Source organism: Brachyistius frenatus, unplaced genomic scaffold, assembly GCF_029030835.1.
Source record: "Brachyistius frenatus isolate BFR_SWC_R1_liver_20210118 unplaced genomic scaffold, ASM2903083v1 Contig_19, whole genome shotgun sequence".
NCBI lineage: Eukaryota > Metazoa > Chordata > Actinopteri > Embiotocidae > Brachyistius > Brachyistius frenatus.
The window spans coordinates 3,012,680-3,039,863 of NW_027210618.1; the positions used below are offsets into that span (position 1 = coordinate 3,012,680).

Here is a 27,184-nt window from a genome sequence, read left to right on the forward strand (position 1 = left end):
AAACCATAAGGTGTTTTATGGAGCACAGGTGATAACCGTGAAATAGCGTCATAGAGGACGTCCCGGTGGAAGGTATGGTCAAGAAAATGAGGTAGGCTACATGTAGCTCAGTTGGTACCACCGAAGTAATGAGACGCGACAAAATAATGTCTCCCGATATGTTGTGTCGATTTGTATGGCGCAAAGTGAGGAACAGTATTGTTGGTACTTAATGACGTTAGATCTTACATCAAGCAAGACTGTGGTGCTCTCAGCGTGGTTTTATATACTTCTAATCCGCTTTGCACGTCTTATTTAAGGGATGGGAGAGCTGCCTGTGGTGATCGCTCAGCACCAGACGAGAGGCGGGTAGTGACGGTGCAAAAGCAATGTCGTGCTGCCGTATACAATGAAGAAGATATTCAACTTTACTAAGAAAAAGAAACACTCGTCCGGTACCCCCGACAATGGGAGTGTGCTTTCTGTTGGCTACGAGCTGAAAGACAAGGACCTCGGGAAGGTTCACAAGGCTGCCTCAGTGGGTGATTTGGCAAAGCTGAAGCAGCTTGCCAAGAAGAATGACATCAATCAACTTGACAAGGAGAACAGGTAAGTGGGAGTGTAGCACTTGTTGTCACATCCTGAACATTTTGATGGGGTAATTGATATCATAGCAAACTTTTGTATTGCAGTTCATGTGAATAATTGCATACACAATATCTCACTTTTGCCTATACTTAACACATTATTGTTGATCCTTTAATCTTTCCACTGTTATGTTCTCTTTGTATTTACAATCTTCAACTGGCAAAACTAACCTTAGCTCTTAGTATATAGCATCCCTTTTTTCTTTTCAGTTATAGCCTAGATTAGTTGATTACAAGTAATCTGGCAGATTAGTGTAGCTATGCAGATAATCTATTGAATTCTTTGACATAACAAAGCACTTTTTAACAGTTTTATTGCTTTGTCAGGCAAATGATGTGTGGCACAGCAAGCAATATAATGGCAGCTGTTGTTGAGTACAGTAAGCAGTGTGGGATATTTATTTGCCTTTACTTAATTGTGTTAATCTGTTAAAAGCAAACTACCAGCTGTTTTGAGCACTAAGTAAAATGTACATGATGCCCCTTTGTTTCTTTTCTACTTATGTTTCAAAGTAGGATCAAGTTACCATCTACAAGTAGTATGTCAGAAGTAACTCGGTGCTGTAAGTGGAGTACTTGAAGCAATTTACAGAATGGCTTGTAAATATGGTCTCAGTAGAAGTTGAACTTGTCAGACTCCATGAAATGTCAGTCAGTGTCTATCAACCCATTTGTAAAGTAAACCTGAATAATAAAACACGTTTTTCTATTGCATACAAATAAAAATCAAACAAATTATTTCTGACTGAAAATCCCCATTTCACCACAATTAGTGGAATTATTTTCTGTGATAAAATCATTACATTACATTTAGCTGACGCTTTTATCCAAAGTGACTTACAATAAGTGCATTTCAACCATGAGGGTACAAAACCCAGAACAACAAGAATCAAGAAAGTACAATTTCTTCAAGAAAGCCAAACTACAAAGTGCTATAAGTAAGTGCCATTTTAGGCACTACTAAAGTGCTACCTATTACTCATCATATGCACTATAAAACACCTGTCAAATGAATATAATGTTAAATCGATGATCGTGATGAAGAAAAACCCTTGCAATTGAAGAGCTGTGCTTCACACATGCTGTGTAGTTTGTCAAGCTCTACAATGAAATAATGACACTTTGAAAACAATTGCTGTAGGGAAGGAGGAACCACCAAATAAAGACCTAGGTTTAAAAACGTTTTTTTAAAGGGTCAGTGCTTGTGTTTTAGTAAGAATAACAATTCCTACATAAAATAATCTCTCTCCTTTACTGTTACAGAACTGCACTTCATATTGCCTGTGCCAGTGGTCATGTGGAGGTGGTGCAGTTCCTCGTTGAGAGCAAAGCCAAGCTTAACCTATGTGACAATCAGAATAGATCCGCCTTAATGAAGGTAATCCTGGATGATGGCACTCCAAGACACACTGATTCTTAATTAAAAGTAAAACATCAGAGTTGACAGTTTGTCGCACCATTTATGTTAACTTTTCCTCTGTAACAGGCAGCGCAGGGCCAGCATGAGCGCTGTCTGAGCATACTGCTGGAAAATCATGCTGAGCCCAGCCTGGTGGACATCAATGGCAATACAGCCCTCCATTTAGCATCAAACATCCCAATCATCTCCACTGCTGTCCTATTGCTGCAGTATGGGGCTGAAATCAATGCCCCAAACAAGGTGATTCTGCATTTCTGTCTCCCACTGCATAATTTGTCAGCCTTATACCAAACATCAGGACACTCTTCAGTTAATACAGACCTACTATCATTACCATCATATTACCAGATTGGTAAATCCAGTTAAGATATTTGACATACAGCTGTATATGTGTTATTGCAATAACCAACTACAGTAAGGGGAGAACCTATTGCTGTCTGCTGCACAAAAGGCCGACTTTTATCAATTTTCTGAGTTACACACTTCTGCATCTCTCTATGAAACAACATTTTTGGCATGAGTAAAGTGTGTTGTTCTTATTGTGTGTTTGGATATATCTTGTGGATTCAGGGACATGTGTCTGTAGGCTACTGCAAAAATCTTGTGAATACATTTGACCATGATCTATGTTTTAGGAGGGGTTCACTCCCTTGACCGTTGCAGTCCGGGAGGACCATATAGAGATGGCTGAGTTCCTCCTCAGAGAGACAGCTGATGTAAATGTTATGGACCAAGACCAAAGGTCAGTATTAAACAAAAACTATCCATCCATCCATTATCTATACCTGCTTTATCCTGAACAGGGTCACGGGGGTAAACAAAAACTAATGTTGCCTAAAATTAACAAATTAATGTTGCCCAATCAATGTTTACAGTTGGTGTGCTGTCATTGATTTTACCCGCAGGTCCCCATTAATGATCGCTGCTGGCAATGGACAAATCAGTATGGTGCGGCTGCTCCTGCGGTTTGATGCAGATATCACACTAAAGGATACCAAAGGACAGTCGGCTGAAGACTATGCAGTGAAGAATGGGCATCATCCGTAAGCTGAGCTTTTCTTTCAGTGGTTTTCTCCTGTAATTTATGCATTTGTGATGTGTTTGTAGAACAAGAAACTGAAACAAAGTAAACCACTAAAGTCCACAAACAATTTGATTTTGAGGTTCATTTTATTCAATAGGAATCCATTTTCTGCAATTGCATTTTTCCTTTCAGTTCCCTGAACATTTTCAGAGCACATTATCCCCATGACATCGCTGAAGCACACTAAAGGTAATGACATTATGACATCTTTGAGTGTCTTGTCTCTCTCGCAGTTGTTCCCACCTGATCATTGAGCATGGTACCCAGAGGAACGATGGGGCCTCCATATCACATCAAGGTCCGAGCAGAAAGAAGAAAAAGACGCTGGGCAGTCCTTCCCAAGATGTTGAAGCAGGCTTCTCTCTGGGAGGACCAGCCACTGACAAAGATGGTAGGGAGTTTACTTCACATAACAGTGAATGAACATGATTGTCATTGTGTCTATTCATTATTGACTTTGACTATTTTATTCATTCCTCATGCAAAACGTCTTGACTGGATCTAGAGCATGGAGCAAATGAAGCAGGGGGAGGTATTACTTTGCTTAGATGAACTTTGTACGTAAAATCCTACAAAGGCTGTCAGTTTCAGTAAACATCGTTTACAGTCAGTGATGGATGTTCAACCTACTCCTGTCTTCAGGAGATGCAATTTCCCCGCTGCTTAGGTTGTAGAGCTTCGTGCATCCATGTTTTTTTCGGCTTTTTAAGAGTTAGAAACGCTGAGGATGTGTCTGTTTAAATGTTGCAGTTTTAAAGTTTGCTGAGTACTTTGCTGGAATTGATTCAGATGAGATCAAGTTTACAGTCATTTCTGCTGTTTTGCAGATTTTGAGGACAATTCTCAGTCAGAGTCACTAAGTCGGTGAGCTAAGTTCTCCTTGCAATTTTTAACTCATAATTAAAATGAACTTTCCAGCTGTAACCATTCCTCTTCCTCTTTCCTCAAGGGTTTCAAAAAGTGCTGCAGATGAATGGCCTTCATCAGACGAGGATGATGAATCTGTTTTAATTAAAAAGGTTTGTGCTACTACTGTTGCTTTGTGTAGTGTGTTTTATTTGTAAATTTTGTTCTGACATTCATCTGATGTTCTGAATTTCAGAAATCACTGAAAGTGAATCTAAGCAAGATGATCACATCTAAAATGGGAGAAGGTACCAAAACTTTTTAAACTTGTCTACTCATTGGTATCTGTCTGTGGTTTATAGTTTTTGGTAGTAATCTTTTATCCCTACCTGCCCTGTAGCTTCTGCTCTGCGCGACACATCCTTGAGTGGTACAGAATCTGATCCAGAGAATGACACTAGAGTCCAGAGAATCCCTCCCCTATCATCCAGCAAAACTCTGCAGCACCCAGTAGACCCCTCTCCTGTTTCCTTCCTCTCCAAAGCACCCCAGATGACTTCCATTCCTCTTCTAAACTCCAGAAAGGTAAAACATTTGTGCCGAAGCTTTGCCTATTGCATTTCTGTGACAACTTTCTCCCCTTCTTTTTTTCTTTTCCTAAATGCCTAAAATCAGCTGAGCAGGGGAAAAGAAAACACTCAGCCCAACCTTCAACTAGTAAAACAAGAGCCGACTCTCAAGAGGGGAGCTCAGCTGCAGAGGACTCGGAAGAGGAAGTTGAAGAAGAAGAAGAGGAGGAGGAGGAGGAAGAGGAGGAAGAAGAAGATGATGAGGAGGAAGATGAGGAGGAAGACGATGATGATGATGATGATGATGATGACGACGACGACGACAATGAAGATGAAGACGGTGAAGAAGAAGAAGAAGAAGAAGAAGGGGAAGAGGATGGATCTGTGGAGGAGGAGGATGATAACTGTGCAGCTGCTGCCGAGGTCAACACAGCTGAATTCAAAGATGTACAAAAACCCATTGTTACTGGCACCCTTAAGATTATTGACGGTGCTGCTACTCAAAACATTCATGGTACTGACATCTCTAACAACAGTGGAAGTCTTCGTGGTGAGGATGTAGACGCCTCGGAAAAAGATGCTAAAAAGGAGACTCAAAACACCGACCTCATCCGCCCAGCTGGAACAGCAAGTTATAGAATGCCAGCAACATTAGATATAGGGGAGGACTGTATCGTGTCAGCCATTAGAGTAGAATCCAAATTTTCTGATGAAGACGAAAGCCCCGCAAAGGAAAGTTTAAGGTCATCAGATCAAAACATTTCAAACCAGGGTTCGACAGGAGGCCCCACATCATCCAGACATCGTGCACAGATTCATTCAACTAGCAAGGTCGAGGAGGAAGAGTTGGAGGGAGAAACAGAAAAGGATGATGATGACCCCTGCAGCAATAAACAAAAGAGCGGTGATGGCGTGTGGAACGACAGTGATGATGAGGAGGAGGATAATCAAACAAAAATTGGTCGCAACATTTTGCTTCCTAAACAAACAAATGTGTTACCTGAAGTTGGTACAGAAAAAAACACGAGTCTGTCTGATGCCGAAGATGATGCTGGATCAAACAAAAAGAAACACAGGTCCTCCTGGGGCTCTTCATTAGAGGACAGTGACAATGACGTACCCAAAGACAATGAGGTGAACGCAGAGATTCTTGATCACGAAAGCAACGTTCAAGCGCCGGATTTACTGCCAGAAGCAACGTCACCGCTTTCGAAAACCGCATCACGTCCACCTAATGAAGAACACCCGGATACCTCATGGGATTCTTCATCACCTGTGGCATCAATTCCAAAATGTGCCTCACCTAAGCACGTTGTACATGAACATAAATCCTTTTTCGAACAATGTTCAACTGGCTCTGCTCAGTCCAAAAACAGACCGGGTAAAGCAACCGAAGGTGAATCAGAATGGGATTCTCCTGAAAATAATGACCAAAATGATACTGGCCCTGTCACCACATGTCAGGAGGTGTCACCAGTTTGCAAAGCAAACGTTGAAACGGCAAACCTGAATGTAGAGCGGCAAGAATCCTCTTCAGAAAAAGAAGACAAAGAAAGTCTTGAGAAAGAGTCGGAAGACCCCTCCCCTGTAGTGTCACTTGATCTTGAGAATGAAAACACGACCAAGAACCAAATACTAGATAACGACAATGTTGAATCAGATGGTCAGTCGTCACAAATGGAAGGAAAGTTAGACTCAGAGAATGATAGTCGTTGGGATGATGAAGATGAAAGTGACGAGTCAGAAAAGCAGAAGAAGGGTGAAGTTGCAAATCGTGATGATGTCGCGTCGAGTGACGGTTTGCTGTCTATGAAGTCAAGGCCTACAAGTGCAAGAGGCAAAGAGGTAGCAGAGGAAGATAAAATGGATGGTAGTGACAGTGATGAAGACAATGAAGGGCTTCCTTCTGATAGAAAATCTGAGTCTGCAGAGCATGTCAAGCCGGAGGAAGAAGAGCTGGTGGGTATTAAGAAATCTGATCTCAGCAAAGACGATGAGTCAAGCGAGGACTCTGACAGCAAGCACCAAAACCTGCAGTACGACTTTGCCAGCGCCACAGTCCGAATGTCTGAGGTGGGGGATGATTTGGATCACATTCTTGATGGACGCCTGTGTGATGACGATGAGCGTGAGGCCAGATTAACTGCATATGTTTCACTTGAAAAGAAAAGTGCCGTTGTTACCCAAACAAGCGTGTCATCAGATGACCTTCAGGAAGAACCAGTTAGAGAAAGGATGTTTTCAAGCCCACCCATAAAAGATGACGTCGCAGCTGGTCAGCACAGCCGGTCAGGTCCGAAGACACCAGAAGATGATGAAGTGTTACCTCAGACTGACATTGATGATGTTGGTGTAGACTCACCTGATGAGGCAGAGAGCACTGAGTTCAGAGACTTTAATGAGCCCTGCATTCAGGTAAAATAGGAACATTTGTGGCTGTAGTGTAAGAGTTTGTGTTTTGTAGTGCAGCCGCTCATAATGAGGCCTCTGAAGACCGTCATCACACTTCTTCCCCATTCCCTGCAAAGCTTTGGTGTTCATTCAATGTGCATTGTGTCGACACAGAGTCAATAGAATAGGTTTTAATGTGCATGATTATGACAAAACAATTTTACTCTTTCTGTACAGAGTGAAGATTCCAGTGAGGATGAGGATGGTAACGACAAAGAGGAGGAGCCAGATGAGGAAGAGGAAGAAGAAGGAGAAGGATACATATCAGATGAGAATGATCAACCTGAAGACAGTGGAGAGTCCCTTGATGCCGTCTCACCTCTTCCTGAGACCGAAGTCAGTAAAGATAAGAAAAGAGGTAAAGAGCAGTTCCTTCTTAACGGATGCAACAACTGCATGTTCATCAAGTAAATGTTGGTCAATAGATATTTGAATGCAGACTTGCTCCCCCGCTAGGTGAAAGCTGCTACCTTTGGAAAACATCCCATTCTGTGGTGATAGAAAAAAAGGTTTAGGAATTTTAGGCCCTATCCTTGTACTGCATGCAGGTATCAGATGCTGGTGGGCAGACTCTAAGCTTCACAGTCATTAATTGAAAAACAGCTCTGGAGAAAACGAGTGTCGTTACCAAAGAGGGTTCCAAGAAAGGGTTCCGATTAAAATGGTGGAAAGCAAGAGATTGCAAAGCATCCTTACACCTCTCATCTGACCATATCCTATTATCTTCCCTGGGCTCAGGCTTCCTTACCAATGATATTAAAGCTACAAAATCCTCCCTTATGTGGTTCACTTTAAATGTCTGTAATTAACTCTACAAGAAAGTGGGATCAAAGGTACAGTATATGGTGTAGAAGGGAGCACAGAGAGCACAAACCATGATACCCGGAAGCTGCTTTTTCTCTGTATCTGCTGCTCCTATCCAAGACTTCCTTTATCACCCTTCAGCCACCTTTGTTTTCCAAGTATCGTTATCAGTTTCCATGTTTTGAACAGATTTCCTGTCTGAGCTGGGTCTGGAGAAGGGCGAGGAGGAGGAGGAGGATTCATGGGACTCTGAGGTACAATCAAGACACATCGTAGAATGTAGGATCAGATGTTTGCATTACAGCTCCTCAAAGACTGACGTTTCTTTTTCAGTCCCACTCTGAAAACTCCAATATACCTCATGAGGAGAAAAAAAGTTTGAATACCCAGAATCAAGCAGAGCAGTCCACTGCGGAAGAAGAGATTAAAGAAAGTAAGTCTAGCTCATAAATTCCTTTAATTTTTGTTTTAATGCAGTCAAATCATTCCAGGCCCCATTTCATGCTGCTGAAACAATGTGACCTTATTTAATCGTAATCATAGAAAACCGTGCTTAAATGTATTAATGCATGCATTAATCTTATTTGTGAGTAATGGTTCAATCTTGTTGTCAATCAATGTGCACTGCAATATATTTTCTGTCAATCAAAACGGCCTTTCCAACATTTTGTTGCATTTCTTTTGTAGACTTGTTTTATATCCCCTCGTTTTTAAGTGGGCAAGGAGACAATAGGATGGCAGTGCTAGAGCCACGGAGGAGTGTAGGCAGGCCGAGAGGCAGCCAGGGAGAGGGTATGAATGTCTTGACTTGTAGGTCAGAGACGAACAGCATGTTAACCATACCAGAAGCCTCACCATCACCTCATGATCACCATAAGAAAATGCATGCAGCATACACTACTCCATCCCGCCTGCAGCACTTCAAAATCACGTTGCCAGATTTGGAACCTGAACGGCCACAGCTTGTAGTCAGCTCACTGGTTTTTAACAGGTTTTGCACAAATAATATTGATCCTGGCAGATGCTGAACTAATGTCTCAATAAAACTGTACACAGAATCTATATGCTTGTATAAATCTAAATGCTTGTCTGATTCCTAAACATGTTTGTTCATTCTAAGCATAAGCATAAGCTCATCTGCACGGGGATGCTTTTGACAGTGTTGTGGCAAACTCACCCAGCTTCACCAGAATATTGTTTTGTTTATTACAGAAGAAGTCAAAACGTAACAAACGTGTCTCTTCTCTTCCAGTTGGAAACACCATTAATGATGATAGTGGAGGTGAACATGTTGATACTATACAGAAAGAGGTCGGTTCACACACTTATACCATAGAAGAAACTATACATTGTGATCCATTGGAATCACAGAGCAATGTTTTTTTTTTTCTTCTTCTTCTAGACTGAGAAGGCCAAATGGGAACCCCTCAGTGTTTTGAGCAAACTTGAAGGAGATGTAGACCGAAAGACGGGTAAGTAGAACAAGATTAAATGACAAGTTCATTTGAAGGAGAACTTTTGGTATTTAAAGCTTTGCTTTGCTTTGACAGACTTAATGGAAGAGCTCGGTCTGGGTGATGTTGATGATCTTGAAGGTAAGATGATATAATGAATATTTTTAAGTTGTCCATCAAGCACCTCTTTTAACAATCTACTTTGTGTACCCTGCTTTAACTTTGAAATTTAAAACCTTCATGTGATCACAAGGCAGTTATGATTATGGACTGCTTCAGTCTGTCTCTAAACTCAGTGCACATGCATCCTTTACAGGGTCACCCGTATAATCTTTACAGAACTGCACCCAGTGTCCATGTTGTGAAAGCTTCCGTTTCAGATTCTTAGGCGCTCCTGTCTTTCTTAAGAGTTTGATTAAAGGCATCTCTCTGCATGCATCACTTACTTTTCCATCTCCTGTTTGTTTCTGTCGTTACACTTTTTGAAGCTAAAAAAGCAGGTGGGTAAATATAAACAAACTGTTTAGATAAAGTGAGATGTGTACACTGGTAGCTGCAGTATCTCCAGTCAGACCTCCGTTTAATAGAGTGTAATAGCAAAGCCTGTCCCAGATATTTCCCACTGCCATACATGAGTGTCTCTAATTGATATGCACTCATGGCATGAGGGGTGTATTGGTTATCCCAGTGTAAACTGACCTCTTACCCTCAGCAGCATTAGTGTCATGTTTTGTCCAGTGAGCTACAGCTTCTTGTGTTAATGGCACAGATGCATCCGACTGGGACTCAGCCAGTACAACCAGTAAGAGAACCCTGCCTGGCCGCAAAATGACCTCTCCTGGATTCGAGGAGTTCCCAGAGTGCTCCCACTCGCCTGTTATGGAGCAGAATGAAGACCCTGCTCCGGCTGCACCGCTGACACCACAGAGGAGTTTCAGCCCTGACAAAAGACTGCCCAGCACACCCTCTCTGTCCGCTCCTCATCCCCAGCCTCGTGCAAGAAAGATGGTGCTTCAGAAACCAGAGAGTGAAGAAGGTAAAGTGTAGAAAGACCTCCCATGTCCTCTCCGATATTTACAATGCATGTACGTACCATTCAAGTCAAAAACGATAACAGGATCATTCATCACTTTTTGTCTCAGATTTGGAACCAGACAAGATAACATCTTACAAAACAGCTCAAACTGACAATCAGCTGCAAAATACAGCTGAGCTGCCGGCGGTGGTGAAACCAGGTAAGTCTCATTGGTCTTTTTAAGCAGGCTTTTCTTGTGTGTTTAAATCCTGTGCTGTGGTTATTAATTCTGACTGTTTCCTAGGTTACCCTGAGCACTCAGTGATGGAAGACAGTCAAGGCAGTACAGAGTCTGATGAGCAGCAACAGAAGGTGAGAAATACTGAGAAAATATCATCTCTGCCCACTAATTCAGACACAACATGAGCACTCATACTTAATCAGAAAAAAAAATGTACAACACATTATCAAGTCATGGAACTTTGTCAGGTCCCTCTTTCACTGGGGATCCTTAAAGCCTTTGTTTACCCCTGATAAGAGAAACAAAATGAAAATGCAGTAGTATAAATCCTCTTAGATGAGCTCAAAGCCCTCCCAATTCTTTCCGTTATGGTTGATCTATTGTCTTAAAGATTGGCTATTTCCCAATGTGAGACACAGGACTCCACAGCTACATCTGCTGTACTAATAACTTGCTCAGAAAAAACAAATCTCTACTGTGCCAGAAATCCCATATTTCTGTTTCAAAGTGAACCGCCAAATAAGCCAATAATAATTATAATTTATCCTAAACATTGTTGTTAATATAATTCTTCTATGAAAATGTATCTTGCTAACTGTATAAGTAAGAAGAGAATGCAGTGTTGAAATGCCTTCGTAATTATGTAAATATTATGTCAAAACTTGGTTTTTGCATTTTTTGTCTTGTCTGTTGTGTGTTGTTCCTTGTCCACTCATGCCATCACAGGAGAAAGATGATGCAGTAGGTAGATGTGAGCTTAAGCTCGAGAACCCTGGCCATGTGAGCTCTGACAGTAGAGAGAAGGATAATGAGTTAAGAGATGAGGGCAGTCCCGAAGCAAGAGGTGACGCCCCGTGGGAGAAACGTTATGAGAAGCTCTGGGTAGAGGTGGAGAAGAGGGAGGTGAAGTCCACCTTCAAGAATGTTGCTGGTGAATTAAAAGAGAAGTTTGGAGAACTGTTTAGAGCAACACATGCTGCAGAAAACATCACAGAAGAACAGGCCACAGCTGGATACACCTCTGCAGAAGAAGAAGAGTCAAGTGATGAAGAGGAAGAAGAAGAAGGGGATATCATCATGCGTCCTACAGCCAGAGCGAGGAGTACTGCCCTTCTCACCATACCTGAGCAGAGGGAGTCTGGACTGGAGGACTCGGCGACAGAGTCAACCGACAACTCCTACTGTGAGGACAGGATGCAGGACTGTGAGCAGCCAGACGGTGACGGCAGCATTCGTCAAGAGTCAAATGTCACTGATGATGCTCTGCGGACTCCTTCACCTCAACGCAGCACAGCACAGAGAGAGAGAACAGACAGCGGCAATCATACTACCAAAGTTCTGACTGATGGTCCCACCATGCCCTCATGTGTTGCTGGCAGTAGGTCATTCTTAAAACATGAAACCAAACAACACACGGACTCAGTCCTGAAGGACACTGCTGATCTCCATGAAGCTGAGAGGAACAGTGCCAGGTCAGAAGACGATCTGGAGAAGTTTGCTTTATCTAAGCCGCGTTCACCAAGCAGACGGTCAGCGTCTATTCCAGGTGTTTCTGATGAGGAGCTGGAAGAGGACACGAAAAGGTTTAAACTTGAGGTAGGGATGCTGAAGGTTGTCTTCCTCGATTTGGAGAAAGAAAAGGCCCAACTCCAGAACGAGGTAGAGGATGATCGCCTCTAACATACTCCCTTCTAGATTGCATCTCTTTTTCTCTTTCTCATTTCACTCGTGTTTTTAATTTCCTTCTTTCACTCAGCTGTTTCACAGGGCCCAAACTGGCCATACACCAGGACCTCATCTTTTGTTTTTCTTCTGTTACATGTTTATTTTCCATGTCCTAATATTTATTTTCTTCATTTTATTTCATATAGAGTTGATCGTGCATGTTTCAAAAATACATGTTAATGCCACTTTAACCAACCTTAAATATGGTAGAAGTGAACTTTTGTTTAAATATTTTGTGTACTATACCCAAAAAGCTTTTGACACTGACTTGAATTTAAAAAAACGATTTGGTTGATGACTTTCTTGACTGTACTCTCAGACTTGCCAAAGTGCCCTCTTGTATGTTCTTTAGTAATAACTTGTCTTTTGCCCTGCATGGACTTTGAGTATGTCTTTAAGTTGCATTCATTCTCTGTTGCCCAGGCGATGTGGTGGTGTGAAGGTTGTATAAGTATTAGCTTTCTTTTCTCTAAAAAGAAGTGCTGTGCTGATGATGCTGTGGCAATTCATGTTGTTGTTGTTGTTTTCTTTTGCCTTTTCATGCATGCTGTGCTTTAGTTCGTCTTCATACAGGCAGACACTTCTTAAGAAGACAGAGAACCATGAGATGGAGAGAGTAATTCTTTGGCCAGCCTTTTGAGTGCTTGGATGTCCCTGTAGAAAGATATGTACTATATCTTTATACCAGGGCTGTGCAACATGTTCACAACATTATTTTACCAAATACCCTGATATCAATATTACAGAGATATGGTAGGGATAATTCTAAAGTTACACAATGAGATTTGTAATAAATGGTCATCAGTAATGTGGATACACTAACTAAGTAGGTGAAGTCAGATAATAGAGCAGGTAGAACAGTCTGGGAGTTCAGAAAACGACATCCCTTTTCTGTAATGTAGTCCTTAAAACCAGGAAAAGACAACACTTATTCCATATCAGGATATTATGATATCCAAAATCTAAGACGATATCTGGTCTCATATCTCGTATCTATATATTGCCCAGCTCTATAATGTGTACTTTATATCATATGTTTGTGCATAGTTTTAATTAACACAGAGAACAACTAACATATGTAATAGTCCCTGAGAAAGCCATGTAAGGAACATTGACTATAATCTGCTTGAGATGGTGCTTAAAGAGATGCTTTAAGTGATGATTCTAGTTTCAGTTTTTGGAAGATCTCTACTAGAACCAACAATATCAATCTATTCCAAACTGATACGATTTTCTCACTTTAGTTATTGAGAACTCCGTCGGCCACATTCTAATTGTAATTAACTGAAAATCCCATGTCCAATGGAGTACCGATGCGAAGGTGTTAGGTCTCCCAAAGGGAGGGGAGACACTAAATTATGTATGACAAAGTGTACAAGGAGCTGCTCCAAAATGCATCTTAAAAGGCTGGCCCCAACCTGATGCAGGTAGGATGAATCTCTCAAGTCCAGTTATCAAATATTCACCTCTTGTCTTTTCAGGCTGGCAAAGACACAACAAAGAGTCCAGTGGTGGTGCAGAAGTCAAGTGCTTCCTGGGATACTGGTGGAACGGCATTGGAAGAATTTGGCACTGAGAAACCTGAGACCAGGTTAGGACTCCTGTCAAGTGGAGCTGGAGTAACTCACCAGGAAGAGAAGTCTGTGGCCGCCAACAGGTATGCTTTATTTTACTTTTTTGCAAATGTTTAGGCCTGAAAGTTATCATAAGCAAACAGAAACTATAACAGTTTAAAGACAACACATCCGCATTATTCCTCTACTCTGATATAATGTCAAATCTATTTTCTGAAACTGTCATAGTATTTTATGACACTCTTATTAGTTATATTTATTTCTCAGTGACACAATCAGAAAGCAGAAAGAGACCACTCTAAGCTTTCTGTTATTGATTTCAATTAATAAGGTCTTTCTTTTGCAATGCCATCAGCGACGCCAACATGTGGATGTCACAGCTCGCTGACTGTCAGGTTTATTGCTCTCCATAGCACCAACAGGGCTCCAGTGCAATTGCGCCCCCCAGTCCAGCAGAGCTGCAATAGCAACACACAAGAGAAGCACGCTGTAGAGGAGGCCCTACAGCTGGAGCTGGTCCGAGGGGCCCGGCGCGGCAGAGCCCCTCAGACCAACACACATGTTAATGGAGATCTTCTCTCTGTGTTTGACGATAGCACTTTAAGTGAAGTGTCGGACGATGAAGGAAGGTATATATGCAGTATGCCACTTTATTATATCAATTGTACCTCTCTGTCACTAACCCACACTGTGCGTTCAGACTAAACGCAAAGGGCAGGAATCAAATGTCTCTGTGCGAGTGAAGAATGTGTCGAATTAAACAAAAATACACTTTTTTTCCCAAAACATAATGAACTTACAGAGAAGAGAAACAAAAGCAGAGAAGCACTAGATACATAAGAGAAACTACTGAAAGTGTACAGAAGTTATATTATGATGTCTGTGCATTAGTGGTTTGGGACAAATAAACGCAAACCTCTAAAATACTCCTGCTGTCAAATTGGCTTGAATAAACCAGCGCTGAAATACACTTTGCGTTCAGTCGGAACAAAGCTTTGTGGCTTGCATGGTTAAAGAATGGTTTCCCAAAAAATTTAATAGTATACTGCATTATACCATTACTCTTTATGCCTCACAGTTCAAGAAAATGCACATCAATTGTCTAAATAACCTCTCTCTCTTCCCTGTGTTTGCTGGACTCAGGTTGCCAACCGGTGGACAACAGAAAAGCAAGGTAAAACACAAATCACACAAAAAGATGGATAGTGTTGGAGTGCACGAATAAGAAACTGGATAATGTTCAGGTTACATTTTGTTTCCATATCCAGTACCCCGAAGACGGGGAAATGGCAGAAGACTTTGATGAACTCACTCAGTCGTCGGACACGGCCACAGATGACATTGACTCCCCCACTTCAGGCTACCGTCACGCCTCCCTTCTCATTCAGAAGCTGGACTCAGCCACCTTCGGTACTGATTCTGCTTGTTATATATATATATAATAAGTAATTATTTCTGTTTTTAGGACTTTGTAACTCAACTGGTTCATTTGTTTAGTTTTCTCGTCTACAACATACACTTTCAAAAGTGAGATGTGGTGTATGCTCTTGACATAATGAGACCGGGAAGACCTCCATACATTCTGCTTTATTGTATCTCACAGACTCAAGAAGCATGGTGAAGCTGCAGAACATTTTCCACGAATATGAGCGCTCCATCCAAAAGGCCAGGGGTCGCCACGGTTACCTGGCAGACAAGGTGAGCCAGCTGGAATTGGAGAGAGCGGAGTTGAAGAGCTCTCTGGAGGAAGTTAAAGATGTTAAGTCTGCGTTGGAGCGCAACCAGCTGGAATTGCAAACTGAAGTCACAAACCTCAAGTGAGTTCTCTGTGGCCATTTCTTTACACTGTGTACCGGTCTCTTGTTTTGCATTGCTGTGCATCACATCTTATGATATTGCCTATTTTATGGATATTTTCACTGTGTTGACTTGAGGTTTCTTTCTGACACTTGGCACAGATTTCAGCTGAAACAGGAGCAGGAGAATCGCCGCAACGCCACCATGATGTACAACACCACCAGAGACAAGGTGAGGAGGACGGAGGAGCAGCATCAGTTAGAGGTTCAGGAGAGACAGAAGGTGGAGCTCACCCTCAGGAACTTGGAGCTGGAGATGAGAGCGCTGGTCATCAATATGAAACAGGTACTTTCTGAGAAATGTCCTCTGTTTTGCAACAATTTTTTGTTGTTGTTTTCATTGTATTGATATGATGTTGTATTAATAGCTTTAAATGATAATAATCATCGCTATTGCTTGACTTTGATTTACTGTTCATTTGAAATACACTATGTATTTATACATTAAGTAATAATGATATAAAAATGACTTGCAATATGTGATATGTTTTTGAGTATTTTATCAGCAATTGGCTGCTTTAGTTGTTGTTTTTTTGGTGTTTGTAATTGTTGCATTATCGGTTTATATGTCAACCACGTAGCTTGAAGAGGACCACAGTGAGACCCAGAGACTGCTGGCTCAGGAGCGCAGTGCACGAACCCTGCAGGAAAATCTGCTCAACAGCCATCTGCGCAAGCAGCAAGAGATCGAGGAGGAGAACAAAAGAAACATGAGCAAAAGCAACGAGGTACTAAGACGGATATCTGGGAATTTTAGAGCTTAATAGTTGGTTTTATGGTTTGGATGTTATATAAAAGTTTCCCCTCACTGATGTTGTATTATTTAAGAAAATTGTGATTTGGCATGATGTTTTTAAAATAGGATTAATATTTTTAGGTATTATATTCTGAGAACAAACAACACATTTTGAAATCAACACTGGAAACATAATCTTTCAAATCTTATTTTGTTTCCTGATGCCCATAGGCCTTGTCTCAGCTCACTGAGGCCACTGACAGGGAGAGGGAGTTGCTCCAGCAGACCGCCACCTTCCAGGAGCAGCTGAGCATCCTGAGGACAGACCTGGAGCGTTCGCAGGCCAACAGCAGTCTCAAAGAGAGCCACCTCTCAGAGGAGAACGAGGCTCTTAGGGAGCAGCTGGAAGATGCTCGCCGAGATCTCAAACTCAACAGTGAAGCCCTGACCCAAACTGTCTTCAGCTGCAACAGCCAGCTGACCACCCTGAAGTCGGAGATGGCGATAACAACAACTCGCCTGGAGAATGAGCGACAGACTCGTGAAACACTAGAGGTAGAGGTCGAGTCGACTCGCATCCGCCTGGCCGGAGCTGTAAAGGAGGCTGATCTTTGCCTGACGGCTCACAAAGACACAGAGAAAGCTTTGCTCCGAGAGAAAGAGGAACACCAGCGTCTCAAAGACAGACTCACTGGTTAGTAGTCGTGGGAATGGATGGACAGCTCTCAGTGAAAGATTTTATTAACTCTCATATTTGAAATACTCACTCACCCAACTGGTGTTTTCTTTTAGACAAATTATATACTTAAAAATGGAATTTTTTTTTTTTGAAAACATATACCAGCTAAGAAGTGCAGTTTGTATTCACCTTATGTGTAATTTATAAAAAGTGCTTTTTCTTTTACACACTTTTAAAGGGCTTGTAAGTAGCAGTTAATAATGACAGTCAGCTATCAGGCTAAACTAACTGTTTCAAAATGATGTGCTTGTCTCTTTGGTGTATTTTTCCCAACGGTATTCTTAACCATGACACACAGTGACCTGCGTATTTAGTTGTACAAGCAGCCTTTTGTTTTGGGGCATTTTCTTGTCCAGCTATCTTTTCTTGCTTGACTGCGAGCTTGTTTCTAACCTGTAATTGATGTATTTCTACAGGAGAAGCAGCCAGTCAGCGCGAGGCAGTCAGCAGCCTGTCCCAGAAGCTGGCCAAGGCTGAGGCTTGTGCAAACAGCATGGAGAATGAGGTTCATCGGGCCACACTGCAGCTGACGGAGAAGGGCCTGCTGCTGGAGGTCCTGCAGCGCGAGAAGGACCAGGCAGCTGCACGAGTCAAGGAGCTGGAAGCAGCTCTGCAGGCCGAGAGGGAGCTGATCAGCCGGTCCGGAGCGCGGCAAGAGGCCACACAAGAGCGGCTGGCCCAAGCCCAGAGCGAGGGCATGTTATTACGGCAACAGCTCGAAGAGGCCCAAAACAAAGGTGTCGCAAAAGAGCATGCCGTGACAGATGCCCAAGAGCGCTTCAGTGACATTCTGTCCAAGCTGCGCTCTGACTGTGAAGAGCGGGTACAGCTAGTGGAGGACAGAAATAAGGAGCTCGCCAGTAAGGCTGCCGATCTCCGCGATCAGATCTACAAGTTGGAGGAAGAGAAGAATGAAAGGGAGGTAAGACTGCAGGATAAGAGGATTACCTTACCTCTTTCTCAAGGTCCACTTTTAGCCTTTTCTCCACATGCTAGTGTAGGATCTCCCCTTATATCTCTCTAACTCCTGTCTGCTCTGGATTCTGTCTGCACAGACTACTTTAAGGCAGATGCAGCAGGAGCTCGCTGACTCACTCAAGAAGCTGTCAATGAGCGAAGCTTCTCTGGAGGTTAACACTCGCTATCGCAGTGACCTGGAGGAGGAGAAGGTTCGGCTGCTGAAAGACTTGGACAGGCTCAAAGGAAAGGTAATGGCAGGAAACGGGAACCATACGCTCAACACTCCTCCAGCTGTGTTAATAATTATGAAGTAATACACGTTAAAGCTGTACTGAAATTCCATGGCTCATTATCATTGTTTTTAGACGCTAGAACAGTTGATCATGAGCAGGAAAATACAGGAATAACTTTTACTGAATTGACAGCCGAGTCATTTTTTTAACGAGGTGTATGTCTGTCTGTGTCATGCAGCTAGAAGAAACCGAGGATCAGTATGTGCAGTCGGAGAGGCGTATTAACAGTCTGAAGAGCAGTCTGCATGAAAAGGAAAAGGAACTCACAACTGCTGCTCAGAAACTCCAGGAGGCGCTGTCTGCCTCCGCAGCTTCTGAAACCACCATCAAACAGCTGGAGGAAGCTGTGCAAAGGTACAAACACATGCTGAAAGGCCATTTTATTAGATCATCCAAATACAAAAAACCAGTGTGAAATTTATCATGTCAAATAAAACTTCATGACATAATTATATATTCACTAAAATATATATATATATATAATATATAAATCATATTTAGATATGATTTGTATACAAATATGAATGTGTGTGTGTGTGACTGCAGTGTCAATGTAATGTCTTCAGGCTGGAGATTGAGAACGCCAGACTAGAAGCTGCTGCAAAGCAACAGTCCAACAAAATTGATGCACTTCAGAAAGGGGCTCACGAAACTGCCATGGTGAGTACAGAAACCCAGACTCAATAACCTGATCACAGAAGGTCTCAGTAGTGCCATATCTGACGCATAATACAATATGTTGGTCTTATGATACTCTTTTGATGTAAAATATCTGACTTTCCATTATAAAGTCCTCATTATATTTGAAGGTATTTAATCTTTTTCCAGCTCTCTGACTGCTCACCTGGAGGAGGGGTTAGTATTGTGGATGTAGGTTTAGTTTCTCTGTTTGGGGTTACGCCTGATTTTTCAAGTAATTAGTTACTCTATGAATTTATGGGATTAAAAGCATTTGGGCTTTTAGGGATTTTACAAAAGCTGCTTGATCAAACATACGAAGGAAGAAATATCTTTGCGTCGATTTGGGTTTTTCTTGGTGACATGAAAATGTGTTTTCCCCTTTAAGCCTGATTTTGGTGTGTGGGCTCCTTCACTTTTTCTTGCCTTTAGCAGCGTGATGCATGTTACTTCCTTTCGTCTTTTCTCAACTCTCTGAAATGATAAACAAACAAATGAAACAGCAGTAACTCCAACAAAAATACCCCTTTTTTAAAAAAAAATTTTTACAAAGCTTTTCTTTTGATTCTGCAGGTCCGAGGTCATTTGGAGGACTTGGTTACAAACCTCCAAAGCAGTAAGATGACTTTGGAAGACCAGCTCAGCAGAGAGGTTGGTGGCAGGTTTAGTTTCCTCATTATGAAAACCTTTAGCTTATATTCTTCTTTTTTTTTAGTATTTGTCATTGAAAAATAATGAAGTTGCCCTTTTTTTTGGTAAAAAAAAAAACAACAACATACAGATGGGCGACGAAGGAAAAACCTGAATGCTTGACTCCTACAGTGAAGTGATCAGGTGGCTCCGTAATGTTCTGGTGGCCCTTTTGCTGGTTTGGGTCCACTTGTTCCCTCAGAGGAAGAGTCAGTGCAAATCATTTCAAAATTGTTCTGAGTGATCACCTTCGAACATCGCTACCCTGACGGGAGAGCTCTCTTCCAGGATGAAAGTGTCTCCATCCGTTTGGCACGGTGGGGTCGCTGAATACGTTCATGAGAATGAAAATGATGTGAAACCAGATCTCAACCAAATTCAACACCTCTTTGAGATTTAGGACCAACATGTAGACAGCTCTCTCCAACTTCATCATGAAAGCACCAGATGAGAGAATATCTTATTGGGTGAATGGTTTTTCATCTCTCCAGCAGAGTCCACAGACTTGTAGAATCAATGCAAAGGTGCATTGAAGCTGTTCCGGCATTACTTGGCGGCCCAACACCTCACAAAGAAATGTTGTTGTTTTTTTTTCTGTGACCATCTGTAGTTTACCAGAACTGTGTATGTACATTTTTGTAAATGAGTTTAATGTCTTGCCTTCGTCTTTCTCCTCTTTAGGTCCAGAAAAAAACCATGCTGTCTCACACGGCCCAGGACTCTCAGGCCCTGTGGGAGGAGGAGCTGAAGAGCCGCTCCAAGCTGGGGATCCGCCTGGCAGAGCTGGAAAAGGAAAAAGGAGAACTGAGCACCCAGGTGACCGCCCTGACATGTTCCCTCGCAGGCTAATGTTAGGATGAATTCAATACCCATCCGTCCTGAGAACGAGAGGATTGTGGTTTTAAGAGTTTCCGGCCTGTTGTGTTCCAGATGGAAATAGAAAAGAGGAAAGCCCAAAAAATAGGGGAGCAGAAGAAGTCTGTAGACACTCGTCTGGATCAAGAGATGAAGAGAAACACAGAGCTTCAAAAAGAAATGTACAGGTGACTCCTAGCCTTCTCCTTGCATCCTCCTCACCTATGGCAGCACCTCATACTTAGAAACACCTCGGATCCAGTAGAGCGCAGTCTTTCCTGGCTTATGTGACTCTGGTGCACCAGTCTGTGTATTCCATGTCAGGATGTACTTCTTTTTTTTTTCAATTCCCAACATCACTATTTGTTTTGTAATGAGACTTTCTGTTTATTTGAATTTTGAATATATGAATGCTTATGTTGATATTTGTGTGTGTGTGTGTGTGTGTGTGTGTGTGTGTGTGTGTGTGTGTGTGTGTGTGTGTGTGTGTGTGTGTGTGTGTGTGTGTGTGTGTGTGTGTGTGTGTGTGTGTGTGTGTGTGTGAAATGTACCTTTTTCCTGTGTGTTTTAGGCTGCGCACTTTAGTGAAGGCTGCAAAGAAGAAACTGCGGGATCAAGACGCTGGTGGAGCAGAGTTCAGCTCTCCAATGAGCAATCGACGGATGGACCTGGGCAGACACAGCCAGGCCGAGGGGGACTTTGGACGAATGAAAGACAAGGTTTGTCCATCTGTTGCAGCAACATGATTCTGATCTAAAAGCCCTTTCTGTGGTGGACTCTTCAGTCCCTTCAATGTGGTGTTATACCTCAGCTGTTATGGCTCCACCGGGAAAATGAGAATCAACATTTTTTTTTTTTTTTTTTTGCTTAGAATTGAGATCACAATTCTCTCTTTTGGGCTGTTTTTGTCTCCTCAGTGTGAATTTTATACCTTTTATATAATGGCACAATTTATCATCATTGATGAACCTGACAAAGAAAATGACATCATTTTTATACAGTAAGATCATTACAATGCCTGGTGGTTTTCCTTGTAGCTGTGCAGGGTCCTGCAAGGTGCATATAGTTCTCGACGGGCAGGCAGAACTCTGCATGATGCTGGTATATCAACTTTGGACAACAGAAAGGCAACACTCTTGTTTTCAGCTTAAATTCAGCAGCTTCATGAATCTGATACTGAACCTACAAACAATAAAGTTCAGTCTCTTGTCATTTTTTTATTCAACACAATCTTTGAACGAGTATTTTTCTGTGCGTTTTCTTTTTCTTTCTTTCTGTCTCTCACTCGCACTCACTGGGTTGATTTTCCTTCCTGCCGCTTTCCGACACTCGGCATCACGTGGCGTGACGGCGCATTGTTACTGGTTGAAGGAGAGAATAGGGGCGCTTGTTTTTACGCAGCTGATGATCCTAAATTCAAAAATGTGGCAGAATTGTTGGTATTTAAAAATGAGATTGCATATAGACATGATTCGAAAATCTCCGTCAGACACTGACACTGGCCTCAAACACGTCTTCTGTCTCAGGTGAGTGATCTGCAGGTGCAGCTGGAGCAGGAAGCATCCAGTCGCAGCCAGCTGGAGAAGGTGAACGGCGATCTTAAGGATCAGGTGGCCTCACTGAAGAGCTTGAGCCGCAGCAATGAGCAGCTTGAGAGGAGTAAGAGGGAGCTGGAGGACGAGGTGCTGGACCTGAGACGCCGGATGGAGACGGTTCAGCTGGAGCAGAACCAAGTGGAGCAGTACCGCCGCGATACGGAGGAGAGAGCCCGGCAGGAAGTCCAACAGAAACTGGAGCAGGTCAACTTCTTCCTCCAGGTAAGAAGTTACTGTGTGCACAACTGAAACAGCAATATAAAAGAAGCGTAAAGAAACAATGAGACGGAATTACTGAAAACAGAATAACTGAATTATTATAACATCACAAGTCTGATTTAACATGGCAGTCTCTGTTTGTAGTCCCAGGCAGCATCCCAGGAAGCACTGGATCAGATTAAAGCCGCCAACGAGGCCAACCTGCGCTCTCAGCTGGAGCAGAAGATCCGGGAGCTGGAGGGGGAACTGGGCCGGACCCGCACCACCCAGCAGGACAGCCTTAACCAAAGAGACTCCACACGCACAGAGCTGGATAGATACCACCAACTGTACTCAGAGGAGCTGCGGCTCCGCAAGTCGCTCGCTGCGAAACTAGAGAGGTCAGACTGACAAGAGAATCAGCTCGCTGTACATTACCAGTTGTTCCACAGGAGACGAGGGCTTCTGCCTCATGTCTTAAACTCATTTACAACAAGTTGACAAGTCTTTTTCGATGCAGGATGGTGGCGTGACGATGCACGCAGTGATAACTTGCTGCTTTCCATCCACAGGGCCAACAGTCGGCTCGCTGAAGCCAATTCCAAGTTGCTGAACGAGCGCAGCAGGTCTCTGATCACCAGCACCATCGCACACGGCAGCCTCGGAGGGCCCCCGCTGGACGTGGCCTCTTTGGGTTCACCAGCAAGCTACGGGGCCACGCTGGGGCCCCTCAACCGGAGTCTAGGCCTGGGCCTCTCCCTCCTCAGCCCTGTGACGGAGGGACAGAACAGCAGGGTGGAGGACTATCTGGCCAAGGTCTGTACCGTCATTGATTGACACACTCATTGACATTACGGAGGAATATTCTTTTTGTGGATTGGTGTGTTTATTTTGAGCCATTTTCATTTCCATAGCGTCTCAGTTGTCAGCGTTGTTACTGTGTAACTGGTGGCGTTTTGTTCACAGCTTTTTATACGCTGGTTAGTGTGTTGTTACGTTGTCATAACTGCAGAAACGTGTCATCTGTGGGTTTTTATGCGTTACCCGTCAAAGATTTCAGACTGTGGGAAAACACAGTTCCTCCAAAACTCAAGTTATTTCTTCTCCCTGCTCTTTTTTATTTTTGTATTATTATTTCTTTCTTCCTCCTGCACATTGTATCAATCTCGAGCTCGAGTCTTGTAGTCGTACTTTACTTCTAACCTGTCTTCTATTTCTCACTCTTTTAGCTCCTAGCTCAAAAGTCTGTTTCTCACCTCTCCTCTCTTCAGCCAGACTCATAACCAGGTGTGTAGATGTGTTGAGCTCAGTGTCTGATTGGCTGCTGTTTCCTTTATCCTGCCGACAGGCTGACATTTATGGCCCTGTTCACATGCAACCCTCGATGTTCAGGGTTCCCACAGTGAAAAACAGAAAGGAGGAGGGGGCTACAAAAAGATATATCTTTTATTTAATGTTCAAACAGTGACCAAACAAAAACTAACTTTCACCTATTAAATCAATTATCTGGAAGTGGAAAATGAAAGATTGATCATTCAGGAATTCACCCCATTTATATTATTATGGGAATGGAAAAAATATACAAGACATATCGTTCTTTTCTAAAACATGAAAATGATACGTGGAATTTGACTGCTGAAATGTGCTGCAACATCGGGTTTTGCATTGTGTCGGTCACTGAGTACACCAGCAGCACAAATCTCCCAACTCGACCTTTACTCTCTCTGCTTGGAGTTGACTCTCTCGATGCTTTGCAGTTGACGAGTAGTGTAAGAATGATGTGGCTCTTTTTAAAAGATTCATTTTGTACTTTGAAGGAGCGGTGCGCGGGGTTTAGTGGCATCTAGTGGTGAGATTGTAGATCGCAACCAGTTGAACACCTTTCGCCTCACCCTCACCTTCCCAAGTGTGCAATAAAGTCGACGGTGGCGGTGAAATACTCAAACGACCCTCTTTAGAATCTCCTTTAATACTGTAGAAACACGGAAGGGAGAAGAAGACAACCTGCTCGCTGTGTAGATATGAAGCGAACATTCGAAGGTTATAAAAACACAATACTTCTTAGTTTCAGGTGATTATGCACTAATGAAATGAAAAATGTGAACATTACATTCCATTTCTGCCAACAGATCGTCATAGATCCTGCACACTGAACCTTTAATATGAGCTCAACACCACCAGTTATATTAAGTACGCTCCACACTCATGTAGGTGTTTTATTTGAAAGTGAAATGAAGTTTAAATCAATCATTCATCTCTTCATTACAGCAGGTGTTGGATGGCTTTACAGAAACAGAGGCTATCAAAAAAAATTTTTTAAAAAGTAATCCGACAACACCGTTGAACCGTGCAACACGTAAAACATTGAATGCATTTCAGAGAGGTATGACAAGTCTACACATGTATGACCAGCATTACCGACAATGCAGAGAATGGGCAACTAATGAAGCTGCACATGCTTCGGCTCGACCAGCAACAAAGAAAAGGTGAAGAGAAATGTTTGGAAAAAAAGCTTCTAACTTTTCATTTTACAATTGAAAGTAGAAAAAAGGAACGACAATAAGGGAGCTAAGCAGGAGCTTTGATATAATTGTATCATGTTCATTTGCTCCGATAATAATCTATAATAAGTAGCTGTACCGTTCCAGAAATATCCAAGTATCATGTATGTTTTACACATGCGTATTACATATATGAGTCTGTTTGCAGCACATCTAATTGTGCAATTAATACAGTTCAAATACACACACACACACACGTGTACCATTTCTCTTCACATGTTACATGTTGACCTTTATGGTTTTACATGTTAGTTATCAGGAACATTTGAATACAGGATTCATTCAGATAATCACCATAAAGCATGTATTAGTTTTCTGTATCCCGTGTGGAGACGCGGGGACGTGGGGACGTGGGACTTCCTGTTGACCATGTTGACCACACAGAACTCCACTAAAGCTGAGCTTGCATGTTTGGCATGTCCTGCTGTGTTTTACATCGTAGTCACGATTTTCTTGCGGTGTTGTTCCACTGTTCAGTATTTGCCGTCGTGTTGTGTTTGGTGATGAAATATAATTTCTGAGTCCTTTTATTTATGTGTAAATACTTTAATTCCAAGACCTTTTTTTTTTTTTTTTGTTTTTCTTCAGCGCGCGTTAGCTCAAATCTGACTCCAGCTTTCTCTTCTTTCCAGATGCAGAGTGAATTGGACAGAAACATATCAAAGGAATTAAGCAAAGGTGAGTGCACTGAAGCTGGAAACGAATCCTTTCATGAAATGTTGGCAACGTTGTCTTAACGCGAAGCAGCCGCTGCGTGGAGACGGTAACCGGTCTCTCTGGTCCGCAGCCACAGCGGAGCTGGAAGTTACCTCGGCCCGTCTGTCGCCCGTCGGCTCGGCCTCCGGGGCGGAGCTGGACCCCGTCAGCAGGGCCACGCAGCAATACTTGGAGATACTGAAGAAGAACAATCGGATCTGACCACAAATCACAGCTGCTGCCGGTCGAAGGTCGTATTTCAGCCATTAAAAACTCTAAATACTGACTGCACCAACTCTAAAGCCAACGCCAATAATCTTAACGTTGTACACTATTCCTCTTTAAACAAAGGAAGCATATATAATGCACATTGCACTTAACCACTCAGGAGCAAAGGGCATGAGTCATATATATATTTTGCATTATTGATGGGTACAATTACAGACAACCTCGAAAGTATTTGTTCCGTCTGACTAATTCTGTTCAGTCTGTATCTGTTGGATTTGTATTTGTGAATATTGGTGTTGCTAAATTTCTTATTTCCAGGTATTGTACGCATCATTGATACTTTTGCCAAGATATTACATTTGGTACGTGCCATCAATGGTGCAATATCTGTCTTGGTCTTACTTTAACTGTGGTATTGTGTTTCTAATTATTTTATTTATTCTATTTTTTTTTTTTTTTATGATCATGATATACTTGAACACGATGAGCTGGAATCCTCTCCGGCTATAGAAACAGGGTGACCACATCTGTACAATGGCCTCTGGTCGGCTCGCTTCAACGGCCACCAAAAGTCACACATTTCTTTCTTTTATTGTTATTCTTCATAAATACTGTAACAAAATGAGATTAGCTGATGTTATTCATATTCAGTATAAAAATAGAGACATAATACTTAACGTAATTCAAGGTATATTGTGCTATTTTTGTGAAATCTAATTTAAAATCTTTCCAGTTCACGTCGCTATTAAACATTTTATTCAAGTGTCACATCGGACCGTGTTTCAAATTACTTCTTGTGCTCTCCGGTATGAAGCGGTGATGTGTCGGTAAGCCAACGGTAGCTGTGTAAGGGGGTTTCGGTTAATACAGTAAATACATTACATACCTGCTATTCAGCAGCTGGCTGTACGCTTGCAACAACAAAACTGAACTTAAATAGTTCACAAATTATACCAACAAACAAGCTGTCAGTCAGAGGTGCAGGAGGGTGCATGAAGGCAGTGGCATCATGTAAGTGTAACGAAGAATAAAAGAACGCAACACGACAAAATAACAATAAAGGCTTGAAGGAATAGACACACACACACACACACACACACACACACACACAGTACAAAGGCAAGAGGACTCTGGTCACATCATTAAAAACTCTTCAGTAGGTAGTTCAACCTGTTTTCATTTTAGTGAAAGCATACATAAATAGCCCCTGAATAAACAATTGCATCATTTCTCGGCTACATTCGAACATATGAAAAGCTGCTGCAGCTGGTTTGGTTGTGAAACATTGAT

The 27,184-nt window shown here is 42.3% G+C and overlaps 1 protein-coding gene across 2 annotated transcripts; it reads left to right on the forward strand.

Moving 5' to 3' along the window:
- On the forward strand, window positions 1–26,662 carry ankrd26 (ankyrin repeat domain containing 26). Of its 2 annotated transcripts, XM_069695327.1 has the most exons (45): window positions 1–91; window positions 300–588; window positions 1,890–2,004; window positions 2,113–2,286; window positions 2,682–2,788; window positions 2,952–3,089; window positions 3,364–3,521; window positions 3,636–3,662; window positions 3,958–3,994; window positions 4,080–4,149; window positions 4,233–4,284; window positions 4,377–4,561; window positions 7,174–7,354; window positions 7,990–8,054; window positions 8,134–8,233; window positions 8,488–8,592; window positions 9,053–9,111; window positions 9,203–9,272; window positions 9,351–9,395; window positions 10,024–10,290; window positions 10,397–10,489; window positions 10,574–10,641; window positions 11,237–12,169; window positions 13,717–13,892; window positions 14,223–14,438; window positions 14,953–14,983; window positions 15,078–15,219; window positions 15,413–15,626; window positions 15,768–15,951; window positions 16,247–16,393; window positions 16,633–17,095; window positions 17,557–18,062; window positions 18,196–18,348; window positions 18,572–18,747; window positions 18,960–19,053; window positions 19,222–19,248; window positions 19,645–19,722; window positions 20,443–20,577; window positions 20,692–20,804; window positions 21,188–21,335; window positions 22,143–22,433; window positions 22,575–22,810; window positions 22,982–23,225; window positions 25,603–25,648; window positions 25,758–26,662. In XM_069695327.1, exons 2-45 carry the CDS (start codon window positions 389–391, stop codon window positions 25,886–25,888), a joined length of 7,200 nt encoding a protein of 2,399 aa, XP_069551428.1. In that variant the 5' UTR covers window positions 1–91; window positions 300–388; the 3' UTR covers window positions 25,889–26,662. The 2 variants fall into 2 exon arrangements, with proteins under 2 accessions (XP_069551428.1, XP_069551429.1); XM_069695328.1 differs by lacking the exon at window positions 19,222–19,248.
- The last annotated feature ends 522 nt before the right edge of the window (window positions 26,663–27,184 follow it).

Coding starts and splice junctions, on each gene's coding strand:
- ankrd26 (XM_069695327.1), top strand. CDS start 389: ATGAAGAAGATATTCAACTTTACTAAGAAAAAGAAACACTCGTCCGGT. Junction 7,355..7,989: donor CAGTAAAGATAAGAAAAGAG/GTAAAGAGCAGT, acceptor TGTTTTGAACAG/ATTTCCTGTCTGAGCTGGGT. Junction 9,396..10,023: donor TGATGTTGATGATCTTGAAG/GTAAGATGATAT, acceptor TTAATGGCACAG/ATGCATCCGACTGGGACTCA.